We start from the raw sequence: 16,383 nt of genomic DNA, 5'->3' as shown, positions 1-16,383 counted from the left end.
TTTAAGACATGAGGAAGTTGTACCAGAACACACCTTCTTCGGCTTTCTTCATCAAGTCATCCAGCAAGATTCTTTGATGTTCTTCACCATCATTGAAGCTATACAAAGCCCATTTCTTCAACAGAGTTTCTCCTTCACCACAAATGTCAATCTCCAGCAACCCAGGAAACCATTCTTCCATGAGAGAATCGATGTGGTCCACAACTTGGCCCAAAAGAATGCAGCCTGGGTAGGTGCAAAGAGGTCAGCCTCCGGTCTGCCCTCACCCTGCCCCAAAGCGGCCAAGCCCCTGTTTCTGGTCGTACCTTTCCTACATGAAGGCACTGTGATCTGTAAGAAGCTCTCTGGGTGAGAATCCACGACTTCGGCTCCCACGAGGCAGTAAGCTTCCGGAGACCAGTTCAAGTAGATACCCTGGCGCCAGTACATCCTGTTGGGGCGGAGTGCTCGCTCTGAAATGGGGTCACACGAATGTGGGGCTCAGTGAGGACTGCACACACCACAGCAGCCTCTCAACTTTTCAATGGCATCAATCCTCATCTGTATCCACTATCCATCCCCTTATTTTACAAATGCACTGTAGAATGCCACAGGTAATATTTCTGCTTTGTGCTGATAGTTTAACATGCTTAATAAGGGAGTACAAACAAGCTAATATTTTTTAATGTATTGATTTGAAAGGTAGAGACATGTCTCCAAGGAAGAGACATGCACAGAGAGAAAGAGAGAGCAGCTCATTCCTCAAATACCCACAAAAGCCAGGGGTTGTCCAGCACTGCCAGGAGGCAGCAGCTGCATCTGGTTGTCCCATGTTCGTAGTAAGAGCCTAAGGACTTGAGCCATCACCCACTACCTGCTCAAGTGCATTAAGAGGGAGCTGGGCTGGAAGCAGAGCAACCAAGCCAGGACTCAAACTGGTACTCCCTGTGGGATACTCATGCTACCAGTGGCAGCTTAACCCACTCTACTGCATCAATTTATCCCATCATTTTTAAAAAAGATGTTTTGATAATCACACTAAAACCAAAAGTTCCTCAGCTTTTAGTAACTACCTATATGTGAATGCATTCTCAGCAATATAAAGCGTATTTCAGAAACCAATACTATTTCCCTAAAGCTGATTTTCACTTACAAAAATGGAATTTTCCCTTTGGTGCACTAAGATGTATCTTTTAAAAAAGAGAGAGAAAGAGAGCTCACTTCATAAATTTTTTTGTTCGTTTTCTGTGAATCACTTAAGGATAGTAACACAGAACTGAGAAATCAGTTTCTACACTTGTGGCCAGAATCTGTTACGTTATCTAAGTAAAACTCCCTGACTATGCAGGGACCAGTTTATTTCTGTGTTTGTTGTTGTTGTTTTCTATAATGATTGTGTAATGGGATGTGTATGTGTAAACCAGGGACTCCAACTACCCCACCTATTAAAATCACTGTTTACAAGACGTTAATGTTGTTTGGGATGTGCCTGAAACATGTCATGTGGGCCCGAGGAAAGCTGTTCCTGACAAATCAGAGAAGTCTGAATTCCTCTGCACTGCCACGCTCGGCTACTGGGAGCTCCTCTCCCTCAGTCCAGCAACCTTCCAAAGAAGCAAACTAGGGAAACAGGCACAGTCGTTTCGATACGCGTCGTCCCTACTTTTCCTAAATATTGTCCTCTAAATACATACCTCTTCCTGAAAGCATGTAAGGTGAAATCTCAAGCAATCGATTGATTAACCTTGACCAAAATCCCATTGGGAAATAAGGCATTTCATAGAGTCGGATGATGATCTCGGAGTTCTCACAGTGCGGAAGCTCGATGACTGGCCGGTGGTCAGACAGACTAGAGGGGAGAGGACACTACCTTGAGGAAGCCGCAAAAGCAGCCAGCCATGTGACCCAGGCGCCTCACGGCTAGAAGTCCAGGCAGGTGACCACTGCAGGCATGCCCACACGCTCTGGACGAGCCTTCACCCTGCATTCTTCCCGTGTCAAACACTCAACGGATCGATTTTCAAAATAGATGCACAACTTTGTATCCAAACAAATTATCATAATTTTTGTTCTATACATATACAAACAGTGGTATTTCATAAAACTTTAAAAAATTGTTTTAGAAAATAGTATCTGGATTCAGAATGAGGGGCTGCCACCCATCAATGTAATTCTCACCTTTCAATACCAGATCACGTAATCATCTTTCCAAGCTGCTCATAAAGCTTTGAGGAAAACATCTACAACACAGGAGTATAATCTAGAATACCACTGTGCTGGCATGCATCATCTCAAACCCCGTTGACCTTATCCAATACAGCAACACTCTAAGCACTGTGTGAGCACAGACGCACACACACACACACACACACACACACAATCACCTTTGGCATTTACCCTTAAGTAACTGAAGCAATAATAAACCAACTATTATATAATTAAGAAGCCATTTTCTATGTCTTCGAACTGACAAACACGCCACTTTAAGCAAAAAAGAATAATAGATCTGTTAGAAACCAATTATACCTGACTGTTAAAACTATACAGTGTATCGTTAATGTTTACGGTGTGCCAATGGTGAGGTGCACCTTACCTGCTTGGAACCAGCAAATACTCTTCTCCTATTGGCAAGGCAATCTGGAATTTTTCTAGGAGTTTAACATACTGTGTCATGTAGTTCTTTGGAAATCTCCTTTTCTTCGAAAGAAATTTTTCCACGTCTCTACGTGCAATAATTCCCTTGGGATGTTTAGGGTAGCCTTCCACTTTCACTGTCAAAATCTGAAGAATTTGAAAACACAAATATCAGTCACTAGCATTCATTTAGTGAAACATTTCAAATTTGAAGTGACATGATTTGGTAAATTTTTAAAGAAGGTCTTGACACTAAACAACACTAAACCAGTCAGGTTTCCTTACCGAATACTGTGCAGGAGCAAACCGCATCTGTTATCCAAGGCCACAATGTGGAAGTGAAGCCATGGAGTGCAGTTTCCATGATTCACAGTCCACTGCTCCTTGTCAGTGCTTAGCAAATGTTCAAACCATCACGCATCCACTGACACAATGCACATCACCTTTGGTCCAGTGCAGGTAATCAGAATAACAATCAGCATGGGACCTAGTAGCCCTATAGGACTAGAAGCCAAGCAGGACATCCACCCCTTCCCAATTTTTTTAAATTAGGGCAGGATTTCAGATTCCTCTGAAGCTCAGGACTTCCCTGGCTCCGAGTCACAGGTCAGCTCAACACGCTGCACTTGTACTGTGGCCTCATCTGTAACAGTTCTGTTGCTGCTACAGGTTTGCACAGAGAATCCTCCAGGGCTACCTACTAGGCAGGGTTTCTGCGCAGGGCCCTGGAGACAAAGTGGAACAGCCAGTAAGTCTGCACCTTGCTGGATTCGGCTCCCACACTTTGGGTCAGTAAGAAGAGTGGGCTGAGGACTAGGAATCCATTGTTGCACAAAGGCACCTGGACAGTTCTAACACAGTCCACAGTATGAGCTTGGGCCACTGTCACAGCACTTCAGACTCAAAGTCACATGACTACATTCCAGAGCCACTGCTGCGCTGCAGTGGGGTCAGCCCCTGCCTTTGCCACTGCATCCCCCATGACTACCAGTTGTAGGGTTGGCTGCGCCCCTGCGGAGCCAACTCCTTACCTGGGAAGGCAGCAGAAGATGGTCCAAACTCATGGGACCTGCCAGCCACACTCACACAGGAGACCTGGTGGAGTTCCTGGCTGGGGCAGCCATTTGGAGGGCACCAGCAGAGGGAAGATCTCTCCATCCCTCCAATAACTGCCTTCTAAATAAACAAATAAGGAAGAGGGGGAGTGGAGGAGGGGGCAAAAGGAAGAGGAGCTGGGGGAAAAAGGGGCTAGAGGAAGGAGGACAGCAGATGGCTGGGTTCTTGTCCCTCACTGTGGGACACCCAGGTGGAATCTGACTCGTGGACTGGGCCTGGGCTGCCACCTGAAGAACACCACACCAGCTGGAACACCTCCCACAGAGATCTTCAAGGCACAGTCTCCCTCTCCATCAAATGAGATGAAAAAGCATAACTGGCCATTAATTAATGAAAATCATGGTCTAGGACTCCTCCCACACTGCGGACTCTACGGAAGACGCAGTTGGCATAAGCACCTTCAGAGGTGAGCAGTGTCATTGGCAGTTTGGGTGTTAAGTACTAAGACCTTCTCTGACAATTCACTTCCTGTCTCCAGCTACACATTTTCTTTATTGTTCTCCAGACCAGCAACTTTAGTCATTTCCCCACATTTGGAGGCTACTCCCTCAAGGGAACGAACTTTGTTCTGCCCACTGCCACAGTCCAGCACCACAACATGTAGAACGTGGCATGTGCTGAAAGAATATTGTAGGATGAATGGATTCTGAGGAAAGGAGATTCGGGGCATTTTACCCTACTTCATAGGCACTCAAGTCAATTCACTAACTCTTCTTGAAAATGTAGCTTGGATAAATTATTTAATGCCTCTGCCCATCAATTTCCTCATCTCCCTGCTATGAGAAGTAAATAAAAAATCTTTGAAAAGTGTATAGGCACACCTTGAATGTTGGCCATTTCTACCTGTTATTCTAATGTACTGTACTCAGACATGTTCAATCTGTGCTGAATTGTTCCTGCCCGACCTACATAGGATGCTACCACTGTCGACAGCGGCCTCCAAGAATCCCCCCTCCTCCCCCTTGAAGCTGAGCTGGCCTGCAGGCACCTCTGGTCACTGAGAGGATCTAGCAGAATGGACGTTTTGTCAGCTCTGGCCATATACTTCAAGATGACTGTCCACTTGCACTTCACCTAATTACCTGAAGTCCAAACTAGCCACCAGAGGGGCACCAATACCCATCAACAAAGGACAGACTTCCAGGTCTTCCAGCCCAGCTCAATAAATGAAGGCCAAGAAAACTGCCTGGGCCCAAACCCTCACAGCACAGAAGCAGCCTGCGGAGTCTACTCAACCCAGAGAGTGGTAAGAAATAATAAACTATTGCCATCCTTAAGTCCTCAAGTTGTGGGGCATCTTATTTTGTTGCAATTACACCTGCAATACTATCTTGATCCTATTACCTTCAAAAGGTTCCTTAGCCCTTTGCCTGGTAACTTGAATGGCTGGCTTACACCCTCACTCAAGGAAAGAGAAGGTCCCAAATTCCTCTGTCTGTTCCATATATTTTGTTTCTTAATGCAAGTTTGTTCATGCTCCACTTAGTTCAGTAAGCCCTTTTCCTATCTCTCTTACCCAACTTTCTCTAATAAGTTACAGACCTCGCAGCTCAGGGCAGATATGGGGAGAGTGGGTGGGGCACTAGAGCTCCCAGCCCAGCTTCCTCACTCCCAGAGGGGCAGAGCCTGTTCATTTTGGCCGGTATCGGACAAGTGGCTCTTGTTCTCCTTTGGCTAGAATTCTCATTTCCTACAAAGCTGGGTGGAAAATGACACTTAACAGCATAAATTAAAATGACTGTGTTTATTTTTAAGCTCATGAGAAACATAAAATGTTATTTCTCTTGATATTTTAAGTCTGTCTTTCAAAACAACTTTGAGCTATCCAAATCCTTGACTTAATTTTGACTTACATTAGCATGATACACTAATGAGAAGAAACTTTATTTTCAACTTAATTACTCCACATGATCTGAAGGAATTCCATTGTGGTCACAGCAGGGATCTGTTTCTGTTTAAAAAAGATGATTTTGACAAAAATGTCTTCCTTATTCTATCATCATAGACATGCTCACCCTAATAATACTCATATGCATGCAGCTTGAAATGCTTCACAGCCATGAAACATCTCTGTTCTGGGGCACCGCATCCCCTGGGCCACAAGCTTGGTGCCTTTCTGACAGCCAGGGTGTGGCAGCCAAGACACCAGCAGCTGCTGTGGAACTCCCTTGGGCCTGCTCAGACATATTTTTTATCTGCACCCATTACTGACACTCTTTCCAAAATCACACTAGGATTTTTTTGTTTTCAAGATTTAATTTTCATTTCATAAAACATTGCAGCTTACTTTACAAAATAGGTCAAATATAAAATTAGATTAGTTTACTGCTCACTTGTAGTGAACCGGAAAAGCAACAGAGAAGACACAGATAAAGAAACAAAGCCATCAAAAGCATGAAGCCACACCAGAAGGCCAGGAAGCAGTTGTAGTCTTCAGAAACAGGTCAAGCTGAACTCCCTAGAGCATGAGGTCTTAACCATGCTGATGCACTGGCTGTTACCACTTAAGAGATGAAAAAAATCACATTTTAATCCTTGAATGAGACAGTCAAATGTCTCTCTGTGTTAACTAGATGGAGGCTGCACAGGTTCTGGAACCCCATCCTCTTACATGCATTTGCCCAAGGATTCTCAGGATGCCTTTACCCAACAAGGCACTGACAAACTTCAGCACTGAGAAGAGCAGCAGAGGGTAGAACTGCAGCAGCCTCTGCTTGTGACTTGACAACACAGGCCTGACAGTGAGCCAAAGATGACCTCTTCAGGAAGCTCTTCCCTAAGCTCCTGCCACAGGCTGCCCTCCACAACTTCCAATCCCGCCTGCTGTCCACACAATCCAGTACGTGCTCTCAAAGGTCCCAGGCCCCGGGCACCAAGTGCTCGCTCTGCAATCACAGCTCCCACATCAGGAACATGCCAGCCACCTACCTGTGCCATGACTTTGCAGAGCCATTTGGGTTCCACAAAATACAAGTCACTCAACTGCAGTGCTGGGTCTTGGAAATGAAGGAGGACACCTGGAGAGAAAAATCCCTTCAATGATAAGACATGGCACGCAGCAGGCGCAAATGCCACAGAACTTCAGACAAAACAGAGGTCAACCTCCTTATCTTCCCAATGAGGGGACTTCCAAATAGCTGGTAGTCAAGCTGGGACTAGAACCCATGCAGCCTTGTTCTCAAGCCCTAAAGCCTCCATACTGAAAAGAAGCCTTTTGAACCACATACATCATCAGAGGTAAGCACAGCTTAGACACTGCCACGCATGGGAGAACACGCATGAATAAATGGATAGACTCAGCATTCTCCTTATGGCTTCTACACGTCCAAGCATAAGACATACTATATGTAAACACAGCTAAGGCACACAGCCCCTCTACCTGAGAACAATGAGAAAAGGGGACAGCTTTTCATCCACGTCAAACGCTGGCGCTCATCAGAGTACTGGGATTTAGGCTGTTTCCCAGACACACACTCTCACAGTACAAACAGGCGCCCACATTTCCAGCCAGGTAGCACTCACAGGGACACAACCCTCGGTGACTTCAGGTGGGAATCTGTCCTCTAGGGTCGCAGGGGAAGCAGGTGAATCCCTGCAGACGCAGCCAGCCCAGGGGCAATTCTCCACGCAGTAGACAAATAGCTACAGATAGACACACTCTAAACCACTCAGAGGCTGTGAGACCTAACACACAGCTCTAGAAACCATAATGCTCGACTCCTGCTCAGCAACCACGTCCACTACTTGGTCCTTAGACAATTCCTCAACTTCTGTCCTTAGGAAATGATCATCTTTCAGAGAGAATAATAATTTTTAAAAAAGTAGCCTATTAAAGTTCCTCATATTCTCTTAAATGTTTAAGTACATTTATGTATACAAGTAGGTTGTTATTATAACTTAGCCAGGATTTGAAAACAAAAAAACAGGAGCCAAACCGACCCACAGACCTGATTCGTTGAGGAAGTGGATGGCGTGAGGAAGCTCATTTTCGTCCAACTGCAGCTGACTCTCTTTCACCAGCTTTAATAATCGCTTCCGGTCAATTACAGGAAATTCGCTTGGCACATTTTTACGTTCGGATAAAATGATTTTCTCAAGTTCGACGTAGCAATCTGGAATGAGCTGCCCAACAACAGGCTGATCTCGGATCTATTAAATTACAAATGACAAGTTGTAAAAATCTATTTTAATTATGTATGCGTCAGGCAGCTGGTGAATTCAGCGCGAGCTGTGTGTAGAGAGCTGTGTGCGTCATCCAGAAGTGTATTTTTGGATCAGTTCAGAATGTGATGTGAACCTAATTAAATTGCAAGACCAAAAATAAAGAAGATGAAATTCAAACTAAAAAAAAAAAAAAATACGGACAAACACGACAATTTGGAGGGGGGAGAGGAACCTATCAGACAAAATACAAAGGAAATTCTGACCTAGGCCTCTGGGATAGTTCATGGCGGACACCAGCACATACCACTAAGGCCAAAAGAAGGATTTTTGAATTCCTAAATCATTAAACGTAATATGCAATAGACAAATTAGCACAAGAAAGCAGTAAGTATTGCATTAACTCTCAGATACTAGTTAGCAAACAAAAACATCTGAAGGTTACACACTGCATTTTGTGGCTGCCATCTGCCGAAGGCCGCAGGGTGGAATGCCAAGCGGCCCCAGAGGCCTGCAGACACGAAGTCCGCCCACGTAGGCTGTCTTCTTCGGGGCCCTGCGCTGAGGGAAACGCCCAATCACGAACAGCCCAGGGACTGACCAAAAGGGAAGATCATCAGACCCTACAGCTAGAACCTTCGCTCTCCGAGAGGTACATCCGGAAGAGTTCAAGAGGGCCTCAAGATGTCAGCTAGCCTCCAAATCATTTGTTCTTGAAAATCTGATGTTAACCACAGTTGCCGCAATGCCTGCCCGAGCCAGCAGATGGCAAACTCTCCCCACTTCTGAACCCACGAAAACCAACATGGTTTTTCTCTGACCACATTTGTCAAAATTTGTATTTACATTTTCAAACTTATTTCAAGTGGAAGCAAACATATTTTATCCATCCCAAACATAAAAATGTAACTTAGTCTTTCTAGTTTTACCTACAACCCTGATTGCAGTAGCCATCAACATTACGGCCACATTTACCTGAAAAGCATCATTTCAAAGATTGATTTTGTGCATTCTTCATCACAGAAAATTAAGTGGAATTCTACTAACCTCTACTTTGCATAATCCTTCTCCCCATTATTTGTAAACTGACATGAAATGTAACTTCAGGTTGAAACTTGTATGTTTTAATTCAAGGAAGGAAACCTGCATACGCCAGGTCCTACTGAACACAAACCAAGCACAGAGCAAGGCACAGGGTAGGTTGCCGGGCCACAAAGGATCACCCTTTGCTAATGGAGTATCCCAGACCAAAAGGAACAGGACAACAACTTGCTTTTAGACTAGCTCAGTCAAGCCAAAGATGAAAAACCCAAGCAGAGAGGAGACGTAGATTGGCTGGTGGCGTGTAAGGTAAAGCAACTCAAGAAAGAATGTTCGTGCTGCAGCAGGCTCTCGGGTCCGGGGCAAGGGTAAGACTTCCTGCCCCTCAGCATGTGCTGGAGTTTTCAGCCAACATGCTGGCAGGGTGCACAGATGAGCGAGTCACACCTCTCCTTAAAGGACAACGCCAGTTCGCAAAGCCTTGAATTATTCTGTATGGAGAGCCATTCGTTCAAAGCGCTGGGGGGAAGACTGGCCTACCTGCTGATGGTGCTAGCTTGCTTTCAGACAATAACAGGGTTAATATAGCTAGATGATCATCCTATCTATAGATGTGGCTTTAACTAAATTCAGGCTTTTTCAAAATACAATCATCTTCTCATAGATTTTTAGAAAAAAAAGTATGTTGTAAATTCTGACAGCAAGTGATAAAAAGCTAAGAAAATATTCCAATAACAGATGATACAGCTATACGCCTAAGAAAAACCACCTGATACGGAGATGAACTGGATGATATCCTGTTGAACAGGAGAGAACTCTGGAAATTCAAAACTTAAGTCCTATAGTGAAAAACCCAGTTTGTATCAAGCATGGTAGACACTACTGTAAACCAAATGAATGATCCTGACTGCTCAATGAGAGAGCTGTCTCACAGTGTTGAGGGGGGAATTACCACCAGCATGACAGTGACAAGGAGACATGCAGGGGCAACACAGACCAAGACGGGCATAAGACAGAAAGGTGAGAAAAGGGCAGAGCGAGGTACCAGCCGGCGCGCAGAGGAGACACGAGTCCAAGGCCTCCGCGTTCACTCCTGTCTTATGAGGGAAGTGTGGAGAAGGGACATCAGGCCGGAAGTGTGGAGAAGGGACACCAGGCCGGAAGTGTGGAGAACGGACACCAGGCCGGAAGTGTGAAGAAGGGACATCAGGCACAGACTCTTGCTGTCCTCAGCATTATTCTCCTGGTCCCTCAAGATCCCCACTATGTATGAGGTTCTTTCTATGAAGTACATGAATCATACAGCAACCCTGAGCAGGCCCACAGATGTGTCCCCACCCTGAGCTCCCTAAGCTGCACACAGGCGGGACTGACGGGCCACGTCCACACACCAGCCCACAGGGCGGCACCCCCTCGACCTTAAAGTTCAGGCTCTCGTTGACGATGGTCTTCCGGAGTTTGGCCAGAGCGTCGGATTCCTCGGTGGCGTTGACGAAGTGGTAGTCCCGGATAGCAGGGAATCCTCGCTTATTCAGGAGCTCCTTGGTGATTTTGCCAATGCAGGCCTTGCGCTGCTTCTCGTCAGAAACATCCAAATGTGTGCCCACGAGGATCACCGGGGAAGACGACGCACGCGCCTGCGGGAACACGACACATCAGAGATTCTTCCGCTTCTGCTGGCGCGCACCTTCTGGGAAGCCTAAGGACCACTGAGGAGGGCTGCTGCCACTCTGCCTGAAGAGACCCTGAGCCGGTGAAGGCCCCGAGGCTACAGCACTGAGAGGCCGAAACTTCCAGAACCAGCAGGCCCTCGTGAAGGCACAAGGCTGGCAGCGCAGGAGGGAGTGTGGTCTGGGAGGAGTTCCTGATCAGGCTGGGGACAGACCCACTCCCTGGCCTGCCTTCCCAGCTGCAGGCTGATGCCCCCAGCCACGAGACGTCAGTAAGAAGGGCTGTCCCTGTGCTGGCCTCTTGACAAGAGCAAAATGTGTCCATTTGTGAACTGCCCAGCACAGGATGAGTGCGGCAGAGGAGGAGAGAAGGATACGTCCTTGCTCTTCAGAATAAATGTGCCAGTGAGGCTCTGAAAATCACTTTAAGCTGCTTCTTAACCCAGTTCTTGCAGGGGCTCATGTAACTGGTAGAGCAGCTTTCCCTCCCTTTTACTGTCATGCTTCAAAAAGCAGTGTGTGTGTCTCTCTCAAGAAAACAAGCATGCAATAAATCCCAAACGGTATCAGAGTTCCATAATGTGGTTTATGTTTTCTCTTCCTTATCTCTCAATTTGATTTCCAGAATCCACTCTGAACTCATTCAATTTGGAGTCTAAATGAAAGGAATGAAAGCCACTAATACAGTTTCATTGTTACTGCAATATCTGCTCACGCAATATACCCACGGCAAAGTCAAGAACGGAGGAGTTCCCAGGCAGGCACTAGGCACAGCGGTTAAAACGCCCTGTGGGACGACCCCAGCCCATCTCAGTGCCGGGTGCTAGCTCCAGCATCGCCCCAATCCAGCCTCCTGCTAATACACACCCTCGATGCAGCACTGACGGCTCGCGAGCCTGAGTCCCTGCCACCCACATCGCACAAAGAGTGAATTCCTGGAGCAGCTGTGAGAGGACTGTGGACCTGCTCAGTGGTGGGGTGCAAAGCACTTCATAAAATCTGCCACTGTGGAGGCACAGATCACTGTTCTTTGTCATGGTTACGGCAAATTAAGAGTATATTCTGTTTGTGATCAGAGTCCAATCAACATATTTTCCAGTTTGACAGTATAAAGGGGTTTTATGTATCAGTCACATTCAGCAATACAGAACACATTTTGGTTTCTAAATTCTATTTAAGAGGAAGACAGTGATACACACACACACACACACAGTTTGAGAGAGAAAGACAAGAAGAGAGAAAAAGGGAGGGGAAGAAGCAAAGAGAAAATTCGGATCCATTGGCCTACTTCCCAAACACACGCTGCATCAAGGAGCGGGCCACCAAAGCCCACGGTCTCCCCCACCGGTGCCAGCACCCCTCCTGAGCAGCCCTGCCACCTCTCATGATGTGTGTTGGCACAAAGCTCGAGTTGAAGCTGCAGCATCAACCCCAGGCACCCCAGCACAGCATTCCAGTGCTGCCTTAACCACTTGGCCAAAGAGCTGGCCAGCAACACACTCCTTCCATGTCATGACTTAATGGATTTGAATTTCACCAAACACATTTTAGTGCTTCTTTTTTTTTTTTCAAACCCATTTGAGGAGAAGCAACTGCATGGCCAAAACAAATCACCACACACATGCACGCACACATACACACACACATGTGCACACACACATACCCACATGTGCACACATGTTTCGATTTTCAGAGGATCAGATCACCTTTATGTTGAAGAGCCAGGATTTCATGGCATCAACTTCAGCCTGTCCCTTGCTGAGGTCATAGACAGCAAGGTACAGTGCACGCTGCGTCATGAAGTGGGGGTGCGTGCTGTAGAACTCCTCTCGCCCTAAGGAGAGATGGGAGACCATTTTTAAACTTCCAGACAGTAGACCAGAACCTTTTTTTCTAGAAGAGATTTGGAGATGTAATGCTGTGTACAGCCAAGAGGCCACCCCCAGAGGACAGCTGCAGGTCCTCCTAGAGAGTGCCAACCTTCAGCAGCTGAGCTGGCCACCAGCCAAGCACCCACCATGTTCTAACAATTCCCTCCATGACGTCTGCACTCTGGTGGCAAGGGCAAGATTGGCGGGGGTGGGAGGGGAGGGAATGGCTTCAGAATAATTCCGGAAGCCCCACGAATCCCTTGCTGTGTTGGAACCACAAACTCAGCTTTCACATCTATTCCGAATAAAACGCCGGTGAACAGCGCCCTGAGACACCTGCGAAGTCCCAGACGTTCAGCACAAGGTCCCTCTTCCCTTTGCCCCTGATCTGGATGTGCCAGTCCTTCACGTCGATGCCAACGGTGGCGCCTTGCATGCCAACGTCCGCTCGCTTGGCTCTCATCAGCTGCTGCAGCAAGGTGGTTTTGCCACTGCCAGTGTTGCCCACGATCATGAGCTTCATTCGGTTGTAGGGCACGGCCTTTTTCAGCCGCTGCTGGAGAAACCTGGTTTGTGAAAGACAAACAGCACACTGCTTCAGAGGCTAATGTGAGCGTTAGCAGAGCTTCTGTAAACCGCACTTTCCAACCTCACACTGTCCCCAAATGCAGCACACAAAAGTGCACCTTGCTCAGAATGAATAATACACACAACCCAGGCAGCACATGTGCTTGTAATTTTAATTTAGTTGATGTTGGACAGCATTACCAAATACTCTAGCACACAGCTGCCTTGCCAATGCACGAGCATGTCATCTTATCAGGAGACAATCAATGCTGAAGCACGTCTTTGACGTTCACTACAGCGTGATATGCATATATATACACACACGTGCAGATACACAAACTATGTGTATGTGTTACATGCAAATGGATTTTTAAAGAGTATAAGCAAAATTCTAAAAGTTACTGAACACAAAATTTTACAAAGTCCATATGCCAGGGATTTAAGGTAGAGTGTGTACATATGCTGTCATACTAACGTTTAATAATGGTTTAAAACAGAGATCATGCTGGTTACCTGTGTGTGCATAAGCCACACACATATATTCATATATGTAACACGCACAGAGGGTATGGATACTGAGATTCCGGCTTCACCAGACAGGGTACACTGACACCGGCATCAGCATCACATGCTGTCTCTAACATGCTGACAGTATAAAGATACTTTTAATGATAAGTAGTATAAAAACAAACATTTTAGAATTGCAAACGGTTGCTGGGAGCTAAACAAAGCCACCTTTAATACAATAGGTTTTAAATGTTAATAATATATCAGATACAGAAAGACATTTTAAACTATGTAAAAATGTTTTCACAGATTAAGATTAGATAAGTAAACTAAACCCTGAGGGTATTTTAGGGAATGTTAATTGATCCATTCTTTTTCTTTTTTTTTTTTTTTGTTTTTTTTTTGGTTTTTTTTTTTAATTATTTATTGTTTAACTTCATTAATTACATTGTATTATGTGACACAGTTACATAGATACTTGGGTTCTCCCACCCCTCCCCAAACCCTCCCACCATGGTGGATTCCTCCACCTTGTTGCATAACCACAGCTCAAGTTCAGTTGAGATTCCCCCATTGCAAGCGTATACCAAACATAGAGTCCAGCATCTTATTGTCCAGTCAAGTTCAACGGCTTCTTAGGTATACCCTCTCTGGTCTGAAGACAGAGCCAGCAGAGTATCATCCTAGTCAATTGAAAGCTCCAACATACCATCAGCAAAAATTTACACACTGGAACACTTAGGAAACACACTGGAACACTTAGGGGTAGGCCCTCACTTCCTAAAAAAGACTCCAAATGCAGTAGAAATCGAGACCGAAATAAACAATTGGGACCTCATCAAACTAAGACGCTTCTGTACAGCTAGAGAAACAATCAACAAAGTAAAAAAGCAACCCACAGAATGGGAGAAGATCTTTGCATTCTTTTTCTTAAAGACTTATTTATTGAAGTTTAAAGTAAGATAATATAATATTATATTATTATTACATTAATAAGTAATATTAATAAGATTATATATGTATAATATAATATATATAATGCATAATATAGAATATTATATTATATAAGAGAGAGAGAGAGAGATCTTCCATCTGCTGGTCTATTCCCCTGGCCACCACAGGCAGGGATGAACTGATTTGAAGTCAAGAGACAGGAGCTTCTTGCATGACTCCCACATGAGTGCAGAGGTCCAAAGGCTTGAGTCATCTTCCACTACTTTCCCAGCCTAGAACCAAGGAACTGGATCAGAAGTGGAGCGGCCGGGGCCTGAACCAGCATTTGTATAGGATGCTGACTCTGTGGGCCGAGGATTAGCTTGCTATGCCACTGTACCAGCCCCCAGTTGATCCATTCTTAAATCGTTGGAATCTTGAAACATGACCAAAATGCCACAAAACACTTCCCAATTTATTTAGTTAACAAGAAATCGCCTTTATTTTTTTAAAAACAGCCGTTCTTAGAAAGCAAAGGAACTGTGGTGGATATTCCTCCTTTTCTAAAACCGCTAAGCACATACAAAAATGTTTCATTATGTTCAGTGAGTTGTTACCTGCATAACTCACTAGAAACAGTTCTACAAGATGTTTAGTAAGAATGTAACTGATTCTTACTACATGAACACCTCCAGCTTCCTGGGGGAAACTATAGGAAATAAAGGCGCGGGGAGAGAGGTGGCCTGTTCAGCACAGAGCACAAACTCTGACCCTCCCGCCTTGAGTCAAGTCGGGAGTCTTGAACCATCCGATGAGTCCTCCCAAAAGGAGCAAGGTGCTAAACGGGAGGACTGGGCTAAGCATGATTCACTGGGAACGGCACAGCTCTACCCTGTGTGCTCGGTTAGGGTTAGGGTTATGGGCTGTGTGCTGGGTGGGCAGGGCCCGTCTCAACGGCCTCCATCATGGACACACAGGGCTTGGGAGGGGATGACGAGCCTGTGAAACGAGCTGAGCCACTCCACGGGTAGGGAAGGAGTTGAATAGGGAACAGGAAGACTGACACGTTGCAGTGCACCCCAAGGGGATTTCAGTCAGTCATCAAAGACATGAGAGGTTCTGCACATAAAGACCAAAGAGAAGCAGCGCCTTCCAGGGGGAAGCGTAAGCTGCGATCCAGGTGAGTCCTGCCTGGGTAGGCATCACACCCAGATACAACGGACACTGGATGGCTGACTGCTACGGGAAACGCAGGGTCACCAGCTCCTACACTCTTCACTCACTTACTCCCTTTAGACTTCATTTATACGGAGCAGAATGATAAAGAGAAGCCACGGACTCCAGATTAGCTTCGTCAGAATGAGAAGCTGTGGCAGCATACAGATCGACACAGGTAAAGAAACGGCATGTGGGCAGGGTCATTTTGTCAAATTTCCCTGCACAGAACTTAGTGTAATTCTGCCCTTGTAAAGAACTTTAATAAAACTGTTTCACAATCAAAAAAAAAAAAAAAAAAAAAAAAAACGGCATGGAGGGTGTCAGTGTGAAACACACAGTGCGTCTAAGTCACAGAGAAAATCCAAAACAGATTTAGTAACAATAAGTGAAAATTAAATGATCTAACCTGATGATGTCTTTGGCTTTGCATCCTATATGTTTGAAATCAAAATTAAGGCGCAGTTCATCCAGAGGGAGATCCCATATTTTGCTCAACTTTCCCATTTCGTTGGGAAAGGATCTGAGTTCCGAGTTGTAGCTGACATCCAGGGAGGTGAGGTTTTCCAGATAGCCGATCTCAGGGGGGAGCTTAGAGACACAGAAAGGGAGAACCTGTCGGTGGGAAGCAAGAGCCACGTGCTGCCAAGAGACCAGCTGCGACAGGAGACGGAGGCGAGGCGGGCTCA

The 16,383-nt window shown here is 45.7% G+C and overlaps 1 protein-coding gene across 3 annotated transcripts in view; it reads right to left on the bottom strand.

Annotated features, from left to right (window-relative positions):
• The window catches only part of LRRK2 (leucine rich repeat kinase 2), a 111,814-nt gene that overhangs the window by 29,349 nt on the left and 66,082 nt on the right, over window positions 1-16,383 (bottom strand). For all 3 annotated transcript variants that reach the window (XR_009244294.1, XM_058655654.1, XM_058655655.1), the window contains exons 28-37: window positions 16,104-16,285; window positions 12,809-13,038; window positions 12,308-12,435; window positions 10,350-10,568; window positions 7,677-7,878; window positions 6,658-6,746; window positions 2,573-2,760; window positions 1,674-1,828; window positions 306-452; window positions 34-225 (exon numbers count right to left, since the gene is read on the bottom strand). Coding sequence is in view for 2 of the 3 variants with exons in the window: in XM_058655654.1 (XP_058511637.1) it covers window positions 34-225; window positions 306-452; window positions 1,674-1,828; window positions 2,573-2,760; window positions 6,658-6,746; window positions 7,677-7,878; window positions 10,350-10,568; window positions 12,308-12,435; window positions 12,809-13,038; window positions 16,104-16,285 (1,732 nt within the window). In the remaining variant the exon portion in view is untranslated. The remainder of the gene's footprint in view (window positions 1-33; window positions 226-305; window positions 453-1,673; window positions 1,829-2,572; window positions 2,761-6,657; window positions 6,747-7,676; window positions 7,879-10,349; window positions 10,569-12,307; window positions 12,436-12,808; window positions 13,039-16,103; window positions 16,286-16,383) is intronic.

Source organism: Ochotona princeps, chromosome 27 (assembly GCF_030435755.1).
Source record: "Ochotona princeps isolate mOchPri1 chromosome 27, mOchPri1.hap1, whole genome shotgun sequence".
Classification (NCBI taxonomy): Eukaryota; Metazoa; Chordata; class Mammalia; order Lagomorpha; family Ochotonidae; genus Ochotona; species Ochotona princeps.
The sequence above is the reverse complement of the archived record's forward strand: the minus strand, read 5'-3'. Positions and strand labels throughout refer to the sequence as shown.